The 19,325-nt window shown below is 38.6% G+C and overlaps 1 protein-coding gene across 1 annotated transcript in view; it reads right to left on the reverse strand.

The window, feature by feature from the left end:
• The window catches only part of LOC126252262 (26S proteasome non-ATPase regulatory subunit 2-like), a 201,206-nt gene that overhangs the window by 70,390 nt on the left and 111,491 nt on the right, over nucleotides 1-19,325 (reverse strand). Inside the window, exons 11-12 of the mRNA XM_049953134.1 lie at nucleotides 11,683-11,809; nucleotides 6,448-6,699 (exon numbers count right to left, since the gene is read on the reverse strand). Coding sequence (XP_049809091.1) covers nucleotides 6,448-6,699; nucleotides 11,683-11,809 — 379 coding nt within the window. The remainder of the gene's footprint in view (nucleotides 1-6,447; nucleotides 6,700-11,682; nucleotides 11,810-19,325) is intronic.

Raw genomic sequence — 19,325 nt, forward strand, 5'->3', positions numbered from 1 at the left:
AGGAAGGCATTCTTCTGTTAGACTTTGAGAAGAATCAAAATAAATGCTGAGAGGTACTGTGAAACATTATTAAAGCTTAGGTGCCTACTCAAAATTGCTGGCGAGACTCCTTCCTAACAGTGTAATTCTGCTTCACGACAATGCTCGACCTCATGCTGCAGCACGGACAAAGACACAACTGGACAGTTTCCATAGGGAATTACTGGATCATTCACCATACAGCAATGACTTAGTACCATCATACTTTCATCAGTTTGCAAAAATGAAGGAATTTATTGGTGAAAAGTGCTTGGGAAATGATGACATGTTGAAAGAAACTGTTTCTAGCTGGTTTAATGGTCAGGCAGTGGAGTTCTTTGATGCTGGGATTCAAAAGCTGGTGCCACAACTTGACAAATGTTTAAATGTTAATGGTGACTATTTTGAAAAGTGAAAAATTGTGCATACTGTAGTTTGTCATACAATTTTCATTCATAAATGAAGTTTCTCTTACACCTTTACAAATTGTTTCTTACTTTAAAAATGACCCTCGTATCTGTCTTCTCTTAAATGACATCTTTCCTTATCTGTCTTTAACATTATTCTGCACTGATGTTATACCACTACATGAGCTCTGAATTCCAGACAAAATGTGAATGAGATTTTTGTTACTTTTCTTAATACATTACAGTACTGTTTGTAATAAGTGTTTGTGTCTCATTTCTGAGTCTAGTTACTTCACAGATGTTCCATCTATGTCTGCAGACACTCTTATTTTTGAGACATATTGTTTTCATAAATAAATATAAAATTATTGAGAAATATATTGAATTTGTGCTGGCATGTTGTAGACTTCACTCTGGTCCACTTTTTAAAATTTCTCTGAAGTCTATTGTTGTTGGCCAAAGAAGCAGCCTCAATATCTTCTTTAATTGTCTCAGGAAAAAACTGTTATGTTACCTGTGTTTTATGGATTTTTCACAGAATGGGCATATACATTTTTGTTGTTGTTGTTGTTGTTGTTGTGGTCTTCAGTCCTGAGACTGGTTTGATGCAGCTCTCCACACTACTCTATCCTGTGCAAGCTTATTCATCTCCCAGTACTTACTGCAGCTTACATCCCTCTGAATCTGCTTAGTGTATTCATCTCTTGGTCTCCCTCTGTGATTTTTACCCTCCACGCTGCCATCCAATACTAAATAACTCTCTCAAATACAGCAGCTGTAGTTTCTACAATTTTTATGGAAGATAAAATCTGCTAATGAAAAACTGCAGGTGTCCATAAGGGTTTTTACTATGGTGAATATTTTTTTATTTTAATTTAAAAAACAGCAGTGAGGGAGGGCATGCTTTTGGAATGCTGTCATCACTAGGAAGACTTCTGAGGTAAGTCCCTAATAGTGTCTAAAAGTTCTTATGACTTTGGCAGATACACCCAAGTTTACCATGAGCTTCATGTTGTGATATTTTAGTTGTCTTTTCACTGTCTTTTCTTGAAGCATTAGATACAGTTTTCATCTTGTTGATGAAATTTTCACATAATCATCATTCGACAATCTTTTTGCTTATTTTGAACTTCTGTTTGGAATCTTCTAGTACCAATTTTTGTAAATCAACTGAGTCAGAAAGTCTCATACTACAAACTACAGCTCCATGTTTTTATTTCCAGTTGAATATAAGTTTTTGCTGCCACTTATTTATTCTTACACCTCTGACAATGATTTGTGTGTGTGTACAATATCAAAGTAAATTGTGGTTCAAGGTCCATATTTGGTTGTAGGTCATCCTATAAGTGGCTGGGTAAGTCAGTTTGAAAATCAGATAAATGTGAGGGCATGTCACATCCAACAGGACCACACCTAATAAAGAACTACAGTATTCAAACTAAATTGAGAACAATTTTACCTTATCTTAATAGATTATGATGATGAGTCACATGTGGTGATGAGCTACACGTGGGTATTTTGTTGAGCAATCTTTTTCACTGTGTGAATAACTATATCTGTATTGTGATCCAGCAATTGTTCATTTTTATTTTTTAACTACTTTTTAATTTTTGAGGAATACTGCTTAGTATAAAGTAACAGGGGAAAAAACACATATAATTTAACTCCTTTTGCAATAGGATTAATCTATCTTCATATCTGACAGTTTGGCAAATTGTTCTTCTGAAATAAAGCAGTTGTGTTTCTAAGGTTAACATTTGTATCTATTTAGCCAAATGGCCTGTAGTAAAGTGTGCCCCATAGCCTAAAGCAATTGGCTGAGTTTCCTCAGCCCATTAATCTTAGTATTATTTCACCCATGCCCGTATACTGACATCATATGGTAGTGAGGACCTTGCACAAACCTGCTCGATACACTAACCTGCCAGAGACCAAAGAGTTAGCGAAGACACAATGAACAGTGATAAACCTTGGCATAGGTAGTTTGACAAAAGGAAGGAAGACTAAGGTTCAATGTTTTGTTGACCATGAGGTCTTTAAAGATGGAGGACAAGTTCACATTGAGGAAGGATAAAGAGGGAGATTACCATTTTCTTTCCAAGGGATTTAGGTAAATAATTTAGGGACATTACATAAAATCTAATTGTGTATGGCCAGACAGTGATTTCAACTACCATCTTCCTGAATGCAGGTCCAGTGTCTTAGCACTGCATCACCTAACTTAGTGCTGCTACACTCACAGCAATGCAGACCGGAGTATTTTTTAGTCAGGCTTAGATCAACATGATTGGTTCAATACTGATCAAAAATCAGCAGAGCTTGACTTATCACACTGTCTGCAGTGCAAGTTAGTGAGCATTTCATCCATATTTGTTCCTTATAAAGCAGTCCATCACGGTTCACTACTTTGAGGATAGTTGTACAACATGTTTAGATTGGACAGTGATATCCATCCTGGTTGGTTTCCTTAATTCTCATAGTAAGTAAAGGCTTATCCTCCAGTTCTTAGTAAAGTTTCATTTGAATAATATGTAAAAAGTGTGAAGGGCTTAGAAATTGAAGTTTCATGAACTAGTTAGAAACTTTCACATATATGTGGCATTCCTGCAGGTACTCCTTTGGACGACACATGATTTTTATGTACTCGCATGTTATGAAAATAAGTAACTCTTACATTTCTAAAAGTCTGTTTGTGGTCTACTATCTGTGAAGATTTGATAGCAAGGAAAGAAAGTGCCAATAATAAGTATATTTCTTAAGTACAAATTTTGTGTCCAGTATTTCACTAGGAAGTTACAAACCTGAAATATGGCTCCAAATAGGAGGGTACTTTTGATACACAATCATCCCCCTCCCCCTTTTCTGTTTCATTTGCAAATAATATGTGGGAAGAATGGCTTAGTAAGAACCTTTACGATCTCTAATTTCTTTGATTTTTCTTGTGTGCTAAGTTCGCAAAGTGAATGTGTGAGGAAGTATTACATTGCTTGACTCTTCTGGGAAAATATGCTATTGGACTTTTAATAGTGAACCAACATACACATATCAAAAATGGTTTCGCATCACCTTGGTTCTGAGAGTTCTGGAACCTGTACAGAAAATTGGGATTAGAAATCTGCATAAACATCATTTCCGCCCTTTTTATTGCTCATGAAAACCACACACTGTCTGTTGTACCACTGAACAGCGAGACCTTCAGAGGTGGTGGTCCAGATTGCTGTACACACTGGTTCCTCTAATACCCAGTAGTACGTCCACTTGCATTGATGTATGGCTGTATTCGTCGTGGCGTACTATCCACAAGTTCATCAATGCACTGTTGGTCCAGATTGTCCCACTCCTCAATGGTGATTTGGCATAGAGCCCTCACAGTGGTTGGTGGGTCACATTGTCCATAAACAGCCCTTTTCAATCTATCCCAGGCATGTTTGATAGGGTTCATGTCTAGAGAACACGCTGGCCACTCTAGTCAAGTGATGTCGTTATTCTGAAGGAAGTCATTCACAGCATGATGGGGGCACGAGTTGTCATCTATGAAAACAAATGCCTTGCCAATATGCTGCCAATATGGTTGCACTATTGGTCAGAGGATGGCACTCACATATTGTACAGCCATTACGGTGCCTTCCATGACCACCAGCGATGTGCGTTGGCCCCACATAATGCCACTCCAAATCAGCAGGGAACCTCCACCTTGCTTCAATTGCTGGACAGTGTGTCTAAGGCAATCAACCTGATAGGGTTGCCTCCAAACATGTCTCTGACGATTGTCTGGTTGCAGGCATATGCAACTCATCAGTGAAGAGAATGTGATCCCAATCTTGAGCGGTCCATTCAGCATGTTGTTGGGCCCATCTGTACTTGGAAGGTAGGAGACGAGGTACTGGCAGAAGTAAAGCTGTGAGGATGGGGCGTGAGTGGTGCTTGGGTAGCTCAGTTGGTAGAGCATTTGCCCGCGAAAGGCAAAGGTCCCTAGTTCGAGTCTCGGTCCGGCACACAGTTTTAATCTGCCAGGAAGTTTAATATTGTTTTGGTTCACACTGAGATGCCTGGACACATCCCTTGTTGAGAGCCCTTCCTGGTACAAAGTAAAAATGCAGACGTGATTGAACCGTGGTACTGATTGTCTAGGCATGGTTGAACTACAGACAACATGAGCCATGTATCTCCTGGTGGAATGACTGGAACTGATTGGTTGTCGGACCGCCTCCATCTAATAGGCACTGCTCACGCAAGGTTGCTTACATCTTTGGGTGGGTTTAGTGACATCTCTGAACAGTCAAAGGGACTGTGTCTTTGATACAATATCCACAGTCAACATCTATCTTCAGGAGTTCTGGGAACTGGTGTGGTGCAAAACTTTTTTTGATGTGTGTATGATAAATGCCTGTCTTGCAGCATCTGCCACTGGATTACGATGAGCACAACATAATGTTTACATGCATGCTAAATCAACCCCATGATGAAAGTGTCACTCTTCTTTGGATCTTCTCTGTCTCTTCTAGTAATCATATCTAGTCTCTTCTAGTAATCGGATCTAAGTAGAGTTCTAGATTACAACCAGTCCTCAAGAATTGGTCACATAATCAAAGAGTAAGGCCATTTTTGAGATGAGTTTTCACTAGTCTTATTCCAAAAGTATAAAGTGATCAGTAACTGAGTTGAGTGGCAAATAGCCAAGAGGAGGAAAAATCAAATACTGAAATGGAAAATGGAACAGCACGCTAAAACTGTACTAATACTCCCCTTGTTAAAGGTGTACTTCTAAAGAAAATGTTTTAAAAACTATAAAAACATAGGACAGGATTGCTGGACCAAACTTACTTCAGGAGGCAATATTCTTAGCACTGACTATAGGCATACAAAATTATAAGAAAGTATTCTAGCTTTTTGAATTCATAATTCCTTCTTGAGAGGGTAAAGAAAGATCAATTTGGGAAGGTTAAAAAGGAATGGCAAATCACTCAGACATCAGGCTGAAAGGGGCCCACCTGCTGTGAGTCAGAAGGGAGACAAACTTTTTGTCAATAACCTTTCAAAATTTCATGCAAACTAAACATGTACAATGGTAAAATTGCCATATGGAGTAATAGGAATTTTTAAGTACTGTTTCTTGATAACAAAATAATCATGAATGTACCTGTACAGAATAAAAATTATGAACAAATAATGTATGTACTGTAGATTAAAAAGTAATCTTAAGACCTACATGGTATCAATTGTGTCTCAAAATCATAATATTTGTTACTTGTGGATATATAAAACAGCATTTTATCTTGTATAAAACATTATTGTAATTAATTCTGTTATTCCAGAATGAATCTTTCACTCTGCAATAATTAACTAACTAACTAGTACGTTACTGTTTTGAAACTTCTTGACAGATGAAAAATGTGAAGTTCGGAAAAGGAATAGAGCTGCTGGCTCGATTTAAGATTTGAGTGTGTGTCCTGCTTGCATACCTCAACTAGTATTTGCATTGCCCTTGAAAAGCAAACTTCTCAACTTAGGTCCTGATCCAGCATACAGTGTGAGTCTGCCAAGAAGTTTCAATCTTAGCCAGTTATGTTTACTATACAAAAATATCAATTGTACTGCAGATGAAAGAAGTTATGTGAGCAACAGTATGTGATGTGGAAGTCCTGGATGGAATAACAACAATGTGGAAAGGATAGGCTGGTACTCACCACATAGAGAAAGTGCTGAACTGCAGACAGGCACAATAAAGATGATTTCTATTTTAGTAGCATACTTCATTGCATCTGTCAGTCACTCGGCACCTCCTCTATGTGGTGAGTAGCAATCTACCCTTTCCATTTTGTTAGTGTGTGATATTTAGGTGTACATCGTGTTAAAAGGAAAATTCATTTGAAAAAACTATAAAATTATGAGAGGGCATTCCTGGCCAATGTTTACAATTACAGGCACAATTTACAGGTACACACATCTGACGGAAAAATAAAGGGAACCCACTGATGATGGGGAAATATTATTAAAAATATATTTAAATATTTTCACTTACCAAGAAAACAGAGACCAAGGCCTAGTGGTAGAAAACGAGCATATGTGCTAGCTTTCAATATTGTTGACATATGGAGCAAACGATGAACAATTGCACTAACAACAGTGTCATTGCAAGTACCTACAGCAATGAGACCACAAGCTGCAGCAGCTAGACCAACCACTTCAGGACTGGAGTTCTCATCTGCCAGAGCAACCAACAGTAATTCCAAAATATCATCACGATTCGAGCCAGCATATGCTAACCCAAGACCTGTTGACAAAAATGGTAGTACACACAAGTGATATTATTTATGTTCCTGAAGTCAAGACACATTTCACATTCTTGAAAATGTCATTATCTTACTTACACACACACACACAGACAGAAGAGAGAGAGAGAGAGAGAGAGAGAGAGAGAGAGAGAGAGAGAGAAAGACTGACCAGAAGCACATGGCTGTGGCACATAATGTTTGCTTAAGATTCAGTAATTACCTTCTTTAAGTGGCTTAGAAGACTAGCATCCACGTGGTTCACCTTACCTTAGTATGGAACTGCTTCAGTGGAATACTCAATAACTTATGCCGATGGGCTCAAACCATGCTTTTGGGTATCCCAGCAGAAGTTGCTAATCTCACATGAATTATGTTAAAAACATTTCATCAGAAATGTGTTGGTGTTTCTCAGAGGATTATAATCATCACATATCATATGTACACCAAAAAAATACTGACATATGATCTTCTGTCTCATATTTTATGGGACAATGTTACCAACTGAAGTATGCAAAAACCTGTATGTTCAACATTGCAAAAATATGTTTGGTATTTAAATAATCCAGCACTTATTCTTTCTTCCATACGTTTTATCCTGTACAGTCTATCACAAAGAAAGACTTTCAGGAATGAATAATTGTACACATGAACAGAGAGAAGTAATTTAAGGTATCAAGGAAAAACTGTAGCTGGTTCTAGATACGGAAGAACATTACTGTGTACACTACACTTCATTTAAATGTACAGTAAACTTTGCCTCTATTGTCAGTAGGTCACAGATTACGTGCATCAGGTCATACAAATACCTGATAGTAATGACGTACATAATTTATGAGTAATGGAGCCCACACACCAAATAGCAGAGCGTTGAGTCATGGACAGGCATGTGAATAAGAATGAAGCCTTTGCTATCTTTTGGAATAAACCCTTTGATGAGCTACAGTACCTACACACACACACACACACACACACACACACACAAACACACACACACACACATACACACACACACACACACACACACTGGAGTGGTACATGTTGCTGTGAAGAGAGCAACACATCTCACTTTCCTTTGACTAGTTTTAATTAGTAGTAGTGTAAAGAGCATCACTGTGCCTGAGTTTGTTGGAACTCATGTGCAGATATGAGAAATAAAAATGTGAGTACAGCACAGAAAGTGATGAGCAATAAGTAATTTGGACTGGCCAGTGAGGGGTCACTTGCACTTTGCAGTCATGCTTTGGGATGCTGTGTTCTTCAAAGAAGAAAGTGGCCTGATGACAATTGTCGAGCACTAACCAAAAAAGAATATTGTTATATACACTCTGTGCCATGCTCTCTTAAGTACAAACTTATGATTTTGGTCGAGCACTGAAGCATAATGGATGAACATGTTGTCTGAAAAGCTTTATTAATTATCTGTTGTTGTGAATTGAGAACTTATCTGAATATAGAAGAATTATGGAAACCATATTTGCCATGCTCTCTTAAGTACAAACTTATGATTTTGGTCGAGCACTGAAGCATCATGGATGAACATGTTGTCTGTAAAGCTTTATTAATTATCTGTTGTTGTGAATTGAGAACTTATCTAAATATAGAAGAATTATGGAAACCATATTTTGTGTTTTTGTAGTGAGTTGTTTAATTGTAGAAGCTCTCTTACAGCTCTCTCTCCTCTGCAATTGGAAAAGAAGTCGGTGGTCAGGTATGTGGCACTGCATAGCAGGACCAGAACATCAAGAGAGAACAAGACAGTGACTAGGAAATTCAGAAAAGAAGCTAACTGTTACTACAGGGAAGAGTAAAGACTTGGCATCTCACAATATATCGATCACTTAAAATCAACCCATGATTGTCTAGGTGTACACACACACACACACACACACACACACACACACACACACACACACACAGATGCATGTGCACGTGTGTGAAAGTTTGTGTGTGTGTGTGTGTGTGTGTGTGTGTGTGTTTGTGCATATGCATGTGCATCTTTGTGTATTTGTACTCTAACTCATCAAAGGATTTCTTCTGAAAGCTAGCAAAGTTTTCATTCTTTTTTGCATGATTGTCGAGGACTCAAAACCTCTGCTGCTGCTGCTCCTTTTACTCCTAAATTATTTACATTCTGCCATAACTTTCCTTACTATATTTGGAGTAACAATGCACTGATACACCTACGTTTTGGAAGGTTTAACAGATGAATGTTAAGAGATGAACTATGGATCATTCTGAATAGAAACCATGATGTAAATACAGGGTGATTCAATAGGAATGGGACGAAAAGAAAATATTCTTGTGAGTACAGTAATGACTTTATTTTAGAAATACACATATAGACTGAAACATTAACTCACACAAAATCATCACCAATAATCGTTGCTTGAAGAATTTTCAGATCAGGTTTGGTAAAGTACTACTACACTGGTACAACATTGCTAGCTGGCCAAAGAAATTTGAGGAAACAGGATGTGTATGCAAGAAGAAAACCACAGGATGGCCATCTGTTGTGAATGCAAAGATAGAAACATTTGTACGATCATGAAAACAGCCCCAGAAAATCCACACATTGTGCCAGATCAATGGTGTTGTGAAAATGTCTACAATTCAAGCCTTACAGAATTCTAATTTCCAGGCTCTAAAACTATTCTATAAATAATAACTGAGACAGTTATGCAATGATTTTCAAGCACAAATAGAGGTGGATGGTTTCACAGACAGGATTGTGTTCTCTGACGAAGCTACACTTCACTTAAGTGGCAAAGTGAACAAGCATCATTTGAGAATACGGAGTACAAAAAATACAAATGCCTCTCTGGAACATGAACATAAGTCTCAAAACTGAATGTTTTCTTTGGAATAACCAATTGCAGAGTAACTGGTCCTCTCTTCTTCACAGATTCTACCATTACAGACACAACCTATCTCGATATGCTTTCTCTATGGTTGCTGCCTCATTTAGCACTAGGACCAAGCCCTTCCACATTGCTCTAACCTTGTATGCAGTCACCTCAATGACAATCTTCCTCAGTGCTGGATTGGTCATGCTGGGTCAAATGATGCGTTGTTCTTGTTGTGGCCTCCTGGATCGCCTGACCCAGCACCAATGTTTTTTTTCTTTTGGGAATGTGTGAAGAGCATGGTTTACAAATCCCTATTTTCCACAGGAGTTATAACAGCTAACTTAGATCCATTGATCAAGTTACATTGTATTGGGTCTGGCAAAATACAGCATCGGATGGACATTTGGCATGTCACAAATGGAGCCCACACCAAATGTCCATAGAAACAGTGAGAGCTAATCTTTCAGTCTATATCCAGATTTCCAAAATAAAGTCATTACTGTAATTACATGAATACTTTCTTTTGAATCTTTCTGTATATGCTTTATTCTTTTATTGCTAGTAAATTCCATCTCTATCTGTGATAAGAGCATTTTTTAAGTAACCCAGCAAAAGTTCTCAAAAGAAACTGCAGATATTGCACTTCACTAAGATTGCTCATTAAAAACCTGGATTAATGACTGTTGTAAATAAGAATACACTAGATCATAATTGCAAAACAAGACTGAAAATTATTATCCACTCTGTTGTTACATTTCATATTACAATTTTCATCTGCTCATGTCACAATTATGACTTCTGTTGGCTCCACAGAGGGAAAACACTAGTTTACTCATAAACATAATGTGTTCAATTAATCCATCATTAATAATTACCCAGACATAAAATGCCATCTAGCTGGCATTCTCTGCATACACAAATTGGCATAAATGCTAGCAATTTTTGAAATACCTAGCCGTGCAAAAAATTTTCCACAGACATTTGTTGAGCAACAATCAGTTGCTAGCACAGCGTTCTCTATCATTTACATTATGTTGATTTGGTGTTCAAATATAACAAGGATACTGTGAGAAATTCATACTCACACTAAAGTTGGAAATCACAGGAAACACTGCTCTTTGTAGTCTTCTTCACACAAGAAACTGCCACTGACATTCTTAAACAGATGACCTCACAGTCTTACTGCAGGTATTGTAGACATACACATGACTGTATAGCACTTTCAATGGCCCTCTCATCTACATAAGCAGATTTTTCATCATATAATGGATCTTTGTTTGTGATCATTGCTGGCATTACAGAATGGAATACAAACTGCACTACTAAGTAATTTAATTTTTTTTAACTCAGTGAGGTTATAACAGTACAATCTGCCATGTCATTCCTTTATGCAAGTGGTCAACAAATATCAATACAAATAATGTACACATTTAACTGCCCAACACTGCTAATGACACAAGTTTTAAATTGTTGTTCCTTGGAAACCATTAAGAAATGAATATACATTCATACAGTATTTTCTCATCATAATGGTTTATTTATTAATTAATTCATACTTTGTTGATCCAGTATACAAAAGAATTTCATGGATATGGAACAAGTCATAATTATACATGAGGCTCTGAAACAGATTAACTAATTTTTACAGAAAAACCATGTTACTTCGCATGACTGTGCTGCTGTCTACCATATAGCAGCAAAATTTTTTGCCATATATCATAAATATATTGAGATGCTCATAAGTTATTTATTAGTAAGAACCACACGTTTTTTATAATTGTTTTGGTGCAATAGAATGAAACATGATATCTGATAAAGCCAGTTTCCACTCTCTACAAACAGCAATTACTTTTCATTCTGTTGCTCTTAAGTGTTACAGTACTAAATAATTATGAAGTGATAATCTGACCATTATCCACTATAATTTTAGGCTATTTTTTCATTTTTCATGTTAATTCCTCATATGCATGTGCAACTTTATTATTACAGCCAGGAAACAAAACATTCTTCTCTACAATCTCATTAACTTTGTCCTGGCTCTCCAAATTTTTCAAAAACATTGCTATAGTTACTTTGGTAAAAAATTATTTTATATTTTATGATAAATAGCAGAATGTAAATGAATTTGATAATCACCTAGAACTGATCCAATACGTAGTATATTGCTGACATGTAAAACATAATCCATCAGCAGTGCTTTTGCTGGTTCACATTCATTTCTTACACCACAGTTAACAACTCCCAAGGCTAAGAGAGCTCCAGACTGCACAAAGAGCAATGTAAAAAATTAAATTAGAAAAAGAAATTAAATTATCAATGGGGAAATTTTTTTAGGAAGCAATGTCAGTGAAGGGCATGTTCCAGTCCACATTATTTACAATTTTGTTCTATAATGTGAGAAGAATCATCTATATTATATACTGGGTGTGTGACTTACAGACAAACAAAAAACTTTATGAGTAAAAATATAATGATTTACTAAATTTTACAGTACAGTACGGATTTAGGTAAATAACTGCACAAATTTTACAAGGAAACAAAAACAGCACACAGAAAAGATTTATAAGGCAGAGAAGGATAAATAAATGATATACAATGTAACATTAAGAGACCAGAATATTAGGGGTACCCCCAAAAATATATCAGTTGTCTCTCTCTCTCCGAAACATGCATAAGTTCACACACACACACACACACACACATCGCAAGGATGAGAATGTTCATACATGACAACTGAGTCAAGATGATCAAAGGTGAGCCTTTTTGTGCAAATATGTTTAACAGCATGATGCCCCAAAATCTTTCCTTATAGGTAAGCTAAGACTGTTGTTTTTAAGATACCACTGTACTATTTACAAGATCTATCATAAAATTCACTTTTACACTATATGATCAAAAATATCCGGACACCCCTAAAAACATACGTTTTTAATATTACGTGCATTGTGCTGCCATCTACTGCCAGGTACTCCACATCAGCAACCTCAGTAGTCATTAGACATCATGAGAGAGCCAAATGAGGTGCTCCATGGAACTCACGGACTTCGAACGTGGTCAGGTGATTGGGAGTCACTTGTGTCATACATCTGTATGCAAGATTTCCACACTCCTAAACATCCCTAGGTCCACATTTCCAATGTGATGGTGAAGTGGAAACGTGAAAGGACATGTATGAATGCATGCTTTTGCAATGATATCTGTTAATACAACTTTCTCAGGTTTCAACCTGCGTCAAGTGGTTTACTGCCCACATTGCTGTGCTTATATAGCCGCACCGTTGCTCGCGACGTCACTGGTGCTCGGTCTCGCACCATATATGGTAATGTTTTGGCTGTGCGACCGCCGGGCCCCCTTCAACTCCCTCAACACCAGATCCCATACTGTACTCAGCTGCAATCCACTGTCTCTATTGAAAGTGTTGTCAGAAATTCTAATCTCTATGGCCTTGTTTATAATGCTATCTCAGAAGCCATTAGTGCGTTTAATAATAGACATCTCATCGAATGAAATTTGGTGTCCGTTTTTCAGAGCATGTTCTGCTACAGCAGACTTTTTGGGATAGCACAGACTGTAAGACCTTCCATGTTCTATGTGGCACTGTTCAATAGTGTGAACAGTCTGGCTGACATAGAACTGCCCACATCCACATGGTATCTTGTAAATTCCTGGCATTCTGAGTCCTACAATGTCTTTCACAGATTTCATTAGTTGCCAGATCTTTGTCGGAGGCCAGAAGATTGTGTCTATTTTATGCCTCTTCAGGAGCCGACTAATCTTCCATGTTGTTGAACCACAAAGCGGTAAGAATGCAACCTGCTTGGTGTCTACTTCAGAGGTCTTCTTCCTTTGAGGCTTGGATGACACTGCTTGTGAGATCCGTTTGTTGTTGTAACTGTTTCCCTTAAAAACTTTGCGTAAGTTGCTCAATTCCCTCGGCAAGTTTTCAGCGTCTGAGATGGTTTCAGCTTGATGTACTAAGGTCCTCAGAAGTGACTGTTTCTGTGCTGGGTGATGGAAGCTGGTGGCATGCAGATACCAATCTGTGTGGGTGGGCTTGTGGTAAATGCTATGACCTAGAGAACCATTGGGTTTACGGCGGCAAGCATGTCCAAGAACAGCAGGGAACCCTCCTTCTCTGCTTCCATTGTGAAGTTGATGTGGTCATGGATGCTGTTGAGATGCTCCAGGAAGTCTTCTAACTTTTTTTGTCCATGTGGCCAAATAACGAAGGTACCGTTGATGTAGCGATAAAAACAGCTTGGGTTTGCAGGAGCCGTATCCAAGGCTAAGTCTTCGAAATGCTCCATAAAGAGGTTGGCTACTACTGGAGCTAATTTACTTCCCATCGCCATGCTGTCAGTTTCATTAAAATATTCTCCATCATGTAAGAAATATGATGACGTCAGAGTGTGCTTAAATAAATCCACAATGGCGTCGTCAAAGAGCTGGGACAGCAAGTCAATGGAGTCTGTGATGGGGACACACATGAATAAAGAAACCACATCAAAGCTAACCATAATATCCCCTTCAGCAGGTCGCAGGCCTTTAGTCCGATAGATGAAGTCAGTCATATTCTTTATATGGTGTCCACAGTGTCCGACATGCATAGAGAGGAGGCTGGCCAGATGTGTAGCAAGTTTGTAGGTCAGCGATCTGATGGTACTCACTAGAAGGGACTTAACTTTGCTCCTTCACCACAAAGCATCCCCTTCGCTGACATATTGAGTGGTGTTGAACAAGCGGTTTGTAAGTTTACAAGTGATGTGGCTGAGGAAATTCGTAGAGAAATGAGCTGTGTTCTTTTAAAATCCAAACCACCAGCTTCAAACATGACTAGAGCTGAACACAGTGGCCTCCATGCTCTCCAGAATGATCCTCTCACTGTTGTCCTGTAATAGATCTGGGAGATGAGATGTGTTATTTTCTACTGGATTTGTCTATACCAGATCTAATGAGGGAGGTTGTAAATGTTTTCTTATATTTTTGTCAGAATATTTTTTGTGAATTGTAATTTGCCTTATTTTATGCTAATTTGCTTATATGTTCGAGAGTGACAGCATATTGATTAATATTAGTAGATGTGATGAAGAATATCAAAGAGACTGGTTACAAGTGGAAGCTTGTGTGTTGTGTGAAATGTCTTTGATGCTGGAGTCGTCTTTGACCGTAGTCAGTTGGCAGTGAACTCTCAGTGTGTCACGGTGGAACAATGTACTGGTCCCCGTTATAATAATTTGCAAGTGACCAGCAAAAATGAGTTATTCTACTACCTTTTTATATAAACATCAAGAAGGAAGCACATTCATAAAAATGGTATTTGAAGTACCAAAAATGAGGCAAATGCATTGAACCAGGGCATTTCCGCAGCTGACGAAACAGCATTATGGAATCATACTTTCACTAGACAAATGAAGCCAACACAAAAAAGTCAAATATCATCCTATAAACATTTCATGGAAAAGTGAGTACTGTCACGAAATATGCGAAATTCAAGTATATAAAAATAGTGAACATATTTCAGTCCTACCAGCTGACAAGGGCAATGCTGCTGTCTTAATGGAACGAGCCGACTATGACGCAAAAATCAGATGGATGTTTGAGGAAGAGACATACCAAAAATTACCTCAGAAGCCAACACCCAGAATAGTGAGGAAGACTTCAGAGCTTCTCAAACGGTCATCGCTGGAAGAAAATACTTGAAGAACCTCCTCCCCAAGGCACCAACACTACCCATATTGTATTGGTACTTGAATTATGTAACCATTATGGCACCTCAACTCAACCTCTCGATACCAGCAATATTCTACTGCGTTTCTGTAAAGTAGTTGACGTATTTCTGAGACAACATTCAGATTTGATTTCATTAATGTAGAGGTACTTTGATATATCGATATGTTTGTATTGCAATGATATTATTCTTATGTGTATTCTTTCTTTTGTCACTATGATCTTTGACGTACTTGTAACTGATTTTTGGGCGCATAAGCAGTTAGTTAGTTAGAGAGATGGACACACCTAGAGGCTGATAGTGAGTATCACTGGATCGCCGACCTATAAACTTGCTAAACATCTGGCCAGCCTACTCTCTACACACGTTGGACACTGTGGATGCCATATAATGAATTCGGTGGACTTCATCAGTCGGATTAAAGGTCTGCAACTTGCTGAAGGGGATATTATGGTTAGCTTCGATGTGGTTTCTTTATTCACATGTGTCCTCATCACAGACTCTACTGACTTGCTGTCCCAGCTTTTTGATGACACCATCATGGATTTATTTAAGCACACTCTGGTGTCATCATATATCATACATGATGGAGAATATTTTAACCAAACTGACGGCAAAGTGATGGGAAGTCCATTAACTCCAGTAGTAGCCAACCTCTTTATGGAGCACTTCAAAGACATCACCTTGGACATGGCTCCTGCAAAGCCGAGCCGTTTTTATGCTACGTCGATGATACCTTTGTCATTTGGTCACATGGACAAGACAAGTCAGAAGAGTTCCTGGAGCACCTCAACAGCATCCATTACTACATCAACTTCACAATGGAAGTAGAGAAAGAGGGTTCCCTCCTGTTCTTGGACATGCTTGCTGCCATAAACCCAATGGGTCTTTAGGTCATAGCATTTACCCCAAGCCTACCCACACAGATTGGTATCTGCACGCCGCCAGCTTCCATCACCCAGCACAGAAACAGTCACTTCTGAGGACCTTAGTACATCGAGCTGAAACTGCCTCAGATGCTGAAAATGTGCTGAGAGATTTGAGCCACTTACGCAAAGTTTTTAAGGGAAATGGTTGCAACGACAAACACATCTTACAAGCAGTGTCATCCAAGTCTCAATGGTAGAAGACCTCTGAAGAAGACACCAAGCAGGTTGCATTCTTACCGTTTTGTGGTTCGGCAACAGGGAAGATTAATCGGCTCCTGGAGAGGCATAAAATAGACACAATCTTTGGGCCTCTGGCAAAGATCTGGCAACTAATGAAATCTGTGAAAGGTGATGTAGGCCTGAGAATGCCAGGAACTTACAAGATACTGTGTGGATGTGGGCAGTTCTATGTCATCCACACTGTTCACACTATTGAACAGCACTGCATAGAACATGAAAGGTGTTACGGTCTGCGCTATCCTGAAAAGTCTGCTGTAGCAGAACATGCTCTGGAAAATGACGTCTATTATGAAATGGACTAATGGCTTCTGGGATAGCATGATAAACGAGGCCATAGAGATTAGAATGTCTGACAACTCCCTCAGTAGAGACAGTGGAATGCAGCTGAGTACAGTGTGGGATCCAGTGCTGAGGGAGCTGAAGCGAACCCGGTAGTCGCACGGCCAAAACATTACCATGCGTAGTGCAGGACTGAGCACCAGTGATGTCACAAGCGACGTCTCGAGTGACAGTGTGGCTATATAAGCACGGCAATGACAATCACCCGACAGTCATCCACTTGACAATGGCAGAGGAGATCTCTGCTGAAAGCTCGTCGGCAGTAAACCACTTGACGCGGCTTGAAATCCGAGAATGTTTTATTAAGTGAAGGGACATGTACACCACAAAAGCATACAGGCAGACCTTGTCTGTTGACCGACAGACACCACTGACAGTTGAAGAGAATTGTAATGTGTAATAGGCAGACATCCATTCAGACCATCACACAGGAATTCCAAACTGCATCAGGATCCAGTGCAAGTACTATGACTGTTGGGCAGGAGGTGAGAAAATTTGGATTTCATGGTGGAGCAGCTGCTCATAAGCCATACATCATGCCCATAAATGCCAAACAATGCCTAGCTTGGTGTAAGGAGTGTAAACATTGCGCTATTGAACAGTGGAAAAACATTGTGTGGAGTGGCGAATCACGGTACACAATGTGACGATCCAGAGCAGGCTGTGGGTACGGCGAATGCCCAGTGAACGTCATCTACTAGTGTGTGTAATGCCAATAGTAAAATTCAGAGTGGTGTTGTTATGATGTGTTAATGTTTTTCATGGAGTGGGCTTGCACCCCTTGTTGTTTTGTATGGCACTATCACAGCAAAGGCCTACTTTGACGTTTCAAGCATCTTCTTGCTTCCCACAGTTGAAGAGCAATTCAGGGATGGCGATTGCATCTTTCAACATGATCGAGCACCTGTTCATAATGCACTGCCTGTGGCAGGGACTGATTGCTTGACAATAACATCCCTGATATGGACTGGCCTGCACAGAGTCCTGACCTGTATCCTATAAAACACTTTTGTTCTGTAACGCCGACTTCATGCCAGGCCTCACAAACCGACATCAATATCTCTCCTAAGTGCAGCAAATGGGCTGCCATTCCCCAAGAAACTTTCCAGCACCTGATTGAACATAAGCCTGCAAGAGTGGCAGCTCTCATCAAGGCTAAGGGTTGGCTAACACCATAGTGAATTTCAGCATTACCGACGGAGGGCGCCGTAAACTTGTAAGTCATTTTCAGCCAGGTATCCCAGATACTTTTGATCACATAGTGTATATTATGCCATTTACATGCTGTATTGTCAATGATAATACTTTCAGAAAAACTGTCACTTACATCTGTATAAAGTTGTTACAGCAAAAAGCTTGAAGTATTCAGGCTATAACTTAGATTGATGATGTGATGAAGAATCCATCAACATTATAAAAATAAAGACAGTGATACATTAATACAAACTGCTTCAATATTTATTTCACAACTTAAGATTCTTTTTAATGAATCAAAATGAAGCAGCTTTCTGTCATAGCAATAAATGTGGCAAAACTGATTTTTGTGCCTGACATTTACTTCCTTAGTTATATGTATGATTTATGATCAAGTGAGGTGGCACAGCACCATGTACGGCCATCCTGATTTGGGTTTCCATGATTTCCCTAAATTGCTTCAGGAAAATGCCAGGATGGTTCTGAAAGGTCATGGCCAATTTCCTTCCCCATCCTTCCCTCATATGATGGAACTGATTACCTTGCTGTTTTCTCCCCTACCCCGAATCAATCAACCAACCAACATGTGATTTATGGGATTTAAAATATAGACTAAAGCATTTTTTAGTAAAAATTAATTGTGCTTTTTTATTGTCACTACTAGGACAAAGCATTTATTTTTAGAAGGAATTAACATCAGAGAATTCAAATTCGTGAACTGACAACGTCTTCTGTAGCAGAAGTTAAAACTTTAGGCTGAGAATGATGCTGAAGCATGGCCAGTAAAATCTCAGTTGAGAGGAATTCTTTCTCTTTGTTGACTGTATGTCTGTGACCAGAAGAGAATCTCTTAAAACTTCAGTTCATGAATCTGTAGCCACCTTATGCATCTTCTGAGGAATATCAACCTGTATAAACAATGACCCATGAAAGGAGCAACCCCCAGTATTTTTAAGATACTCCCACAGCAGATATTATTCCGAGTGATAACATTTTTTTACTGGAAAGTGACTATCATTTCTCACAAAAATTTTCGCACCCAAAATGTACAAAATTGCATCACAATGTGGTAAAGCTTCAAAGGACAAACTATGTGCAGATGCACAATTGATGCGTCAATGATCAGTGATACATGTGTCTCCTTTAACCATATAAATCTACCATGGCTCAGCCTTCATTTCTGTATGAAACTCTACACACTACAACATGAAGATCCTTGTAAAGTCTTTTCTAAAGGTGGTTGATTATAAAAATGTTGAAAAATGTGATTTGAGTCATTACTGCTGAGTTAGTATCTCACATAAATTGTAAAAGATTGTCCAATAAAAACTTACTTCTTTCCATCTTTT

Source organism: Schistocerca nitens, chromosome 4 (genome assembly GCF_023898315.1).
Source record: "Schistocerca nitens isolate TAMUIC-IGC-003100 chromosome 4, iqSchNite1.1, whole genome shotgun sequence".
Taxonomy (NCBI): domain Eukaryota; kingdom Metazoa; phylum Arthropoda; class Insecta; order Orthoptera; family Acrididae; genus Schistocerca; species Schistocerca nitens.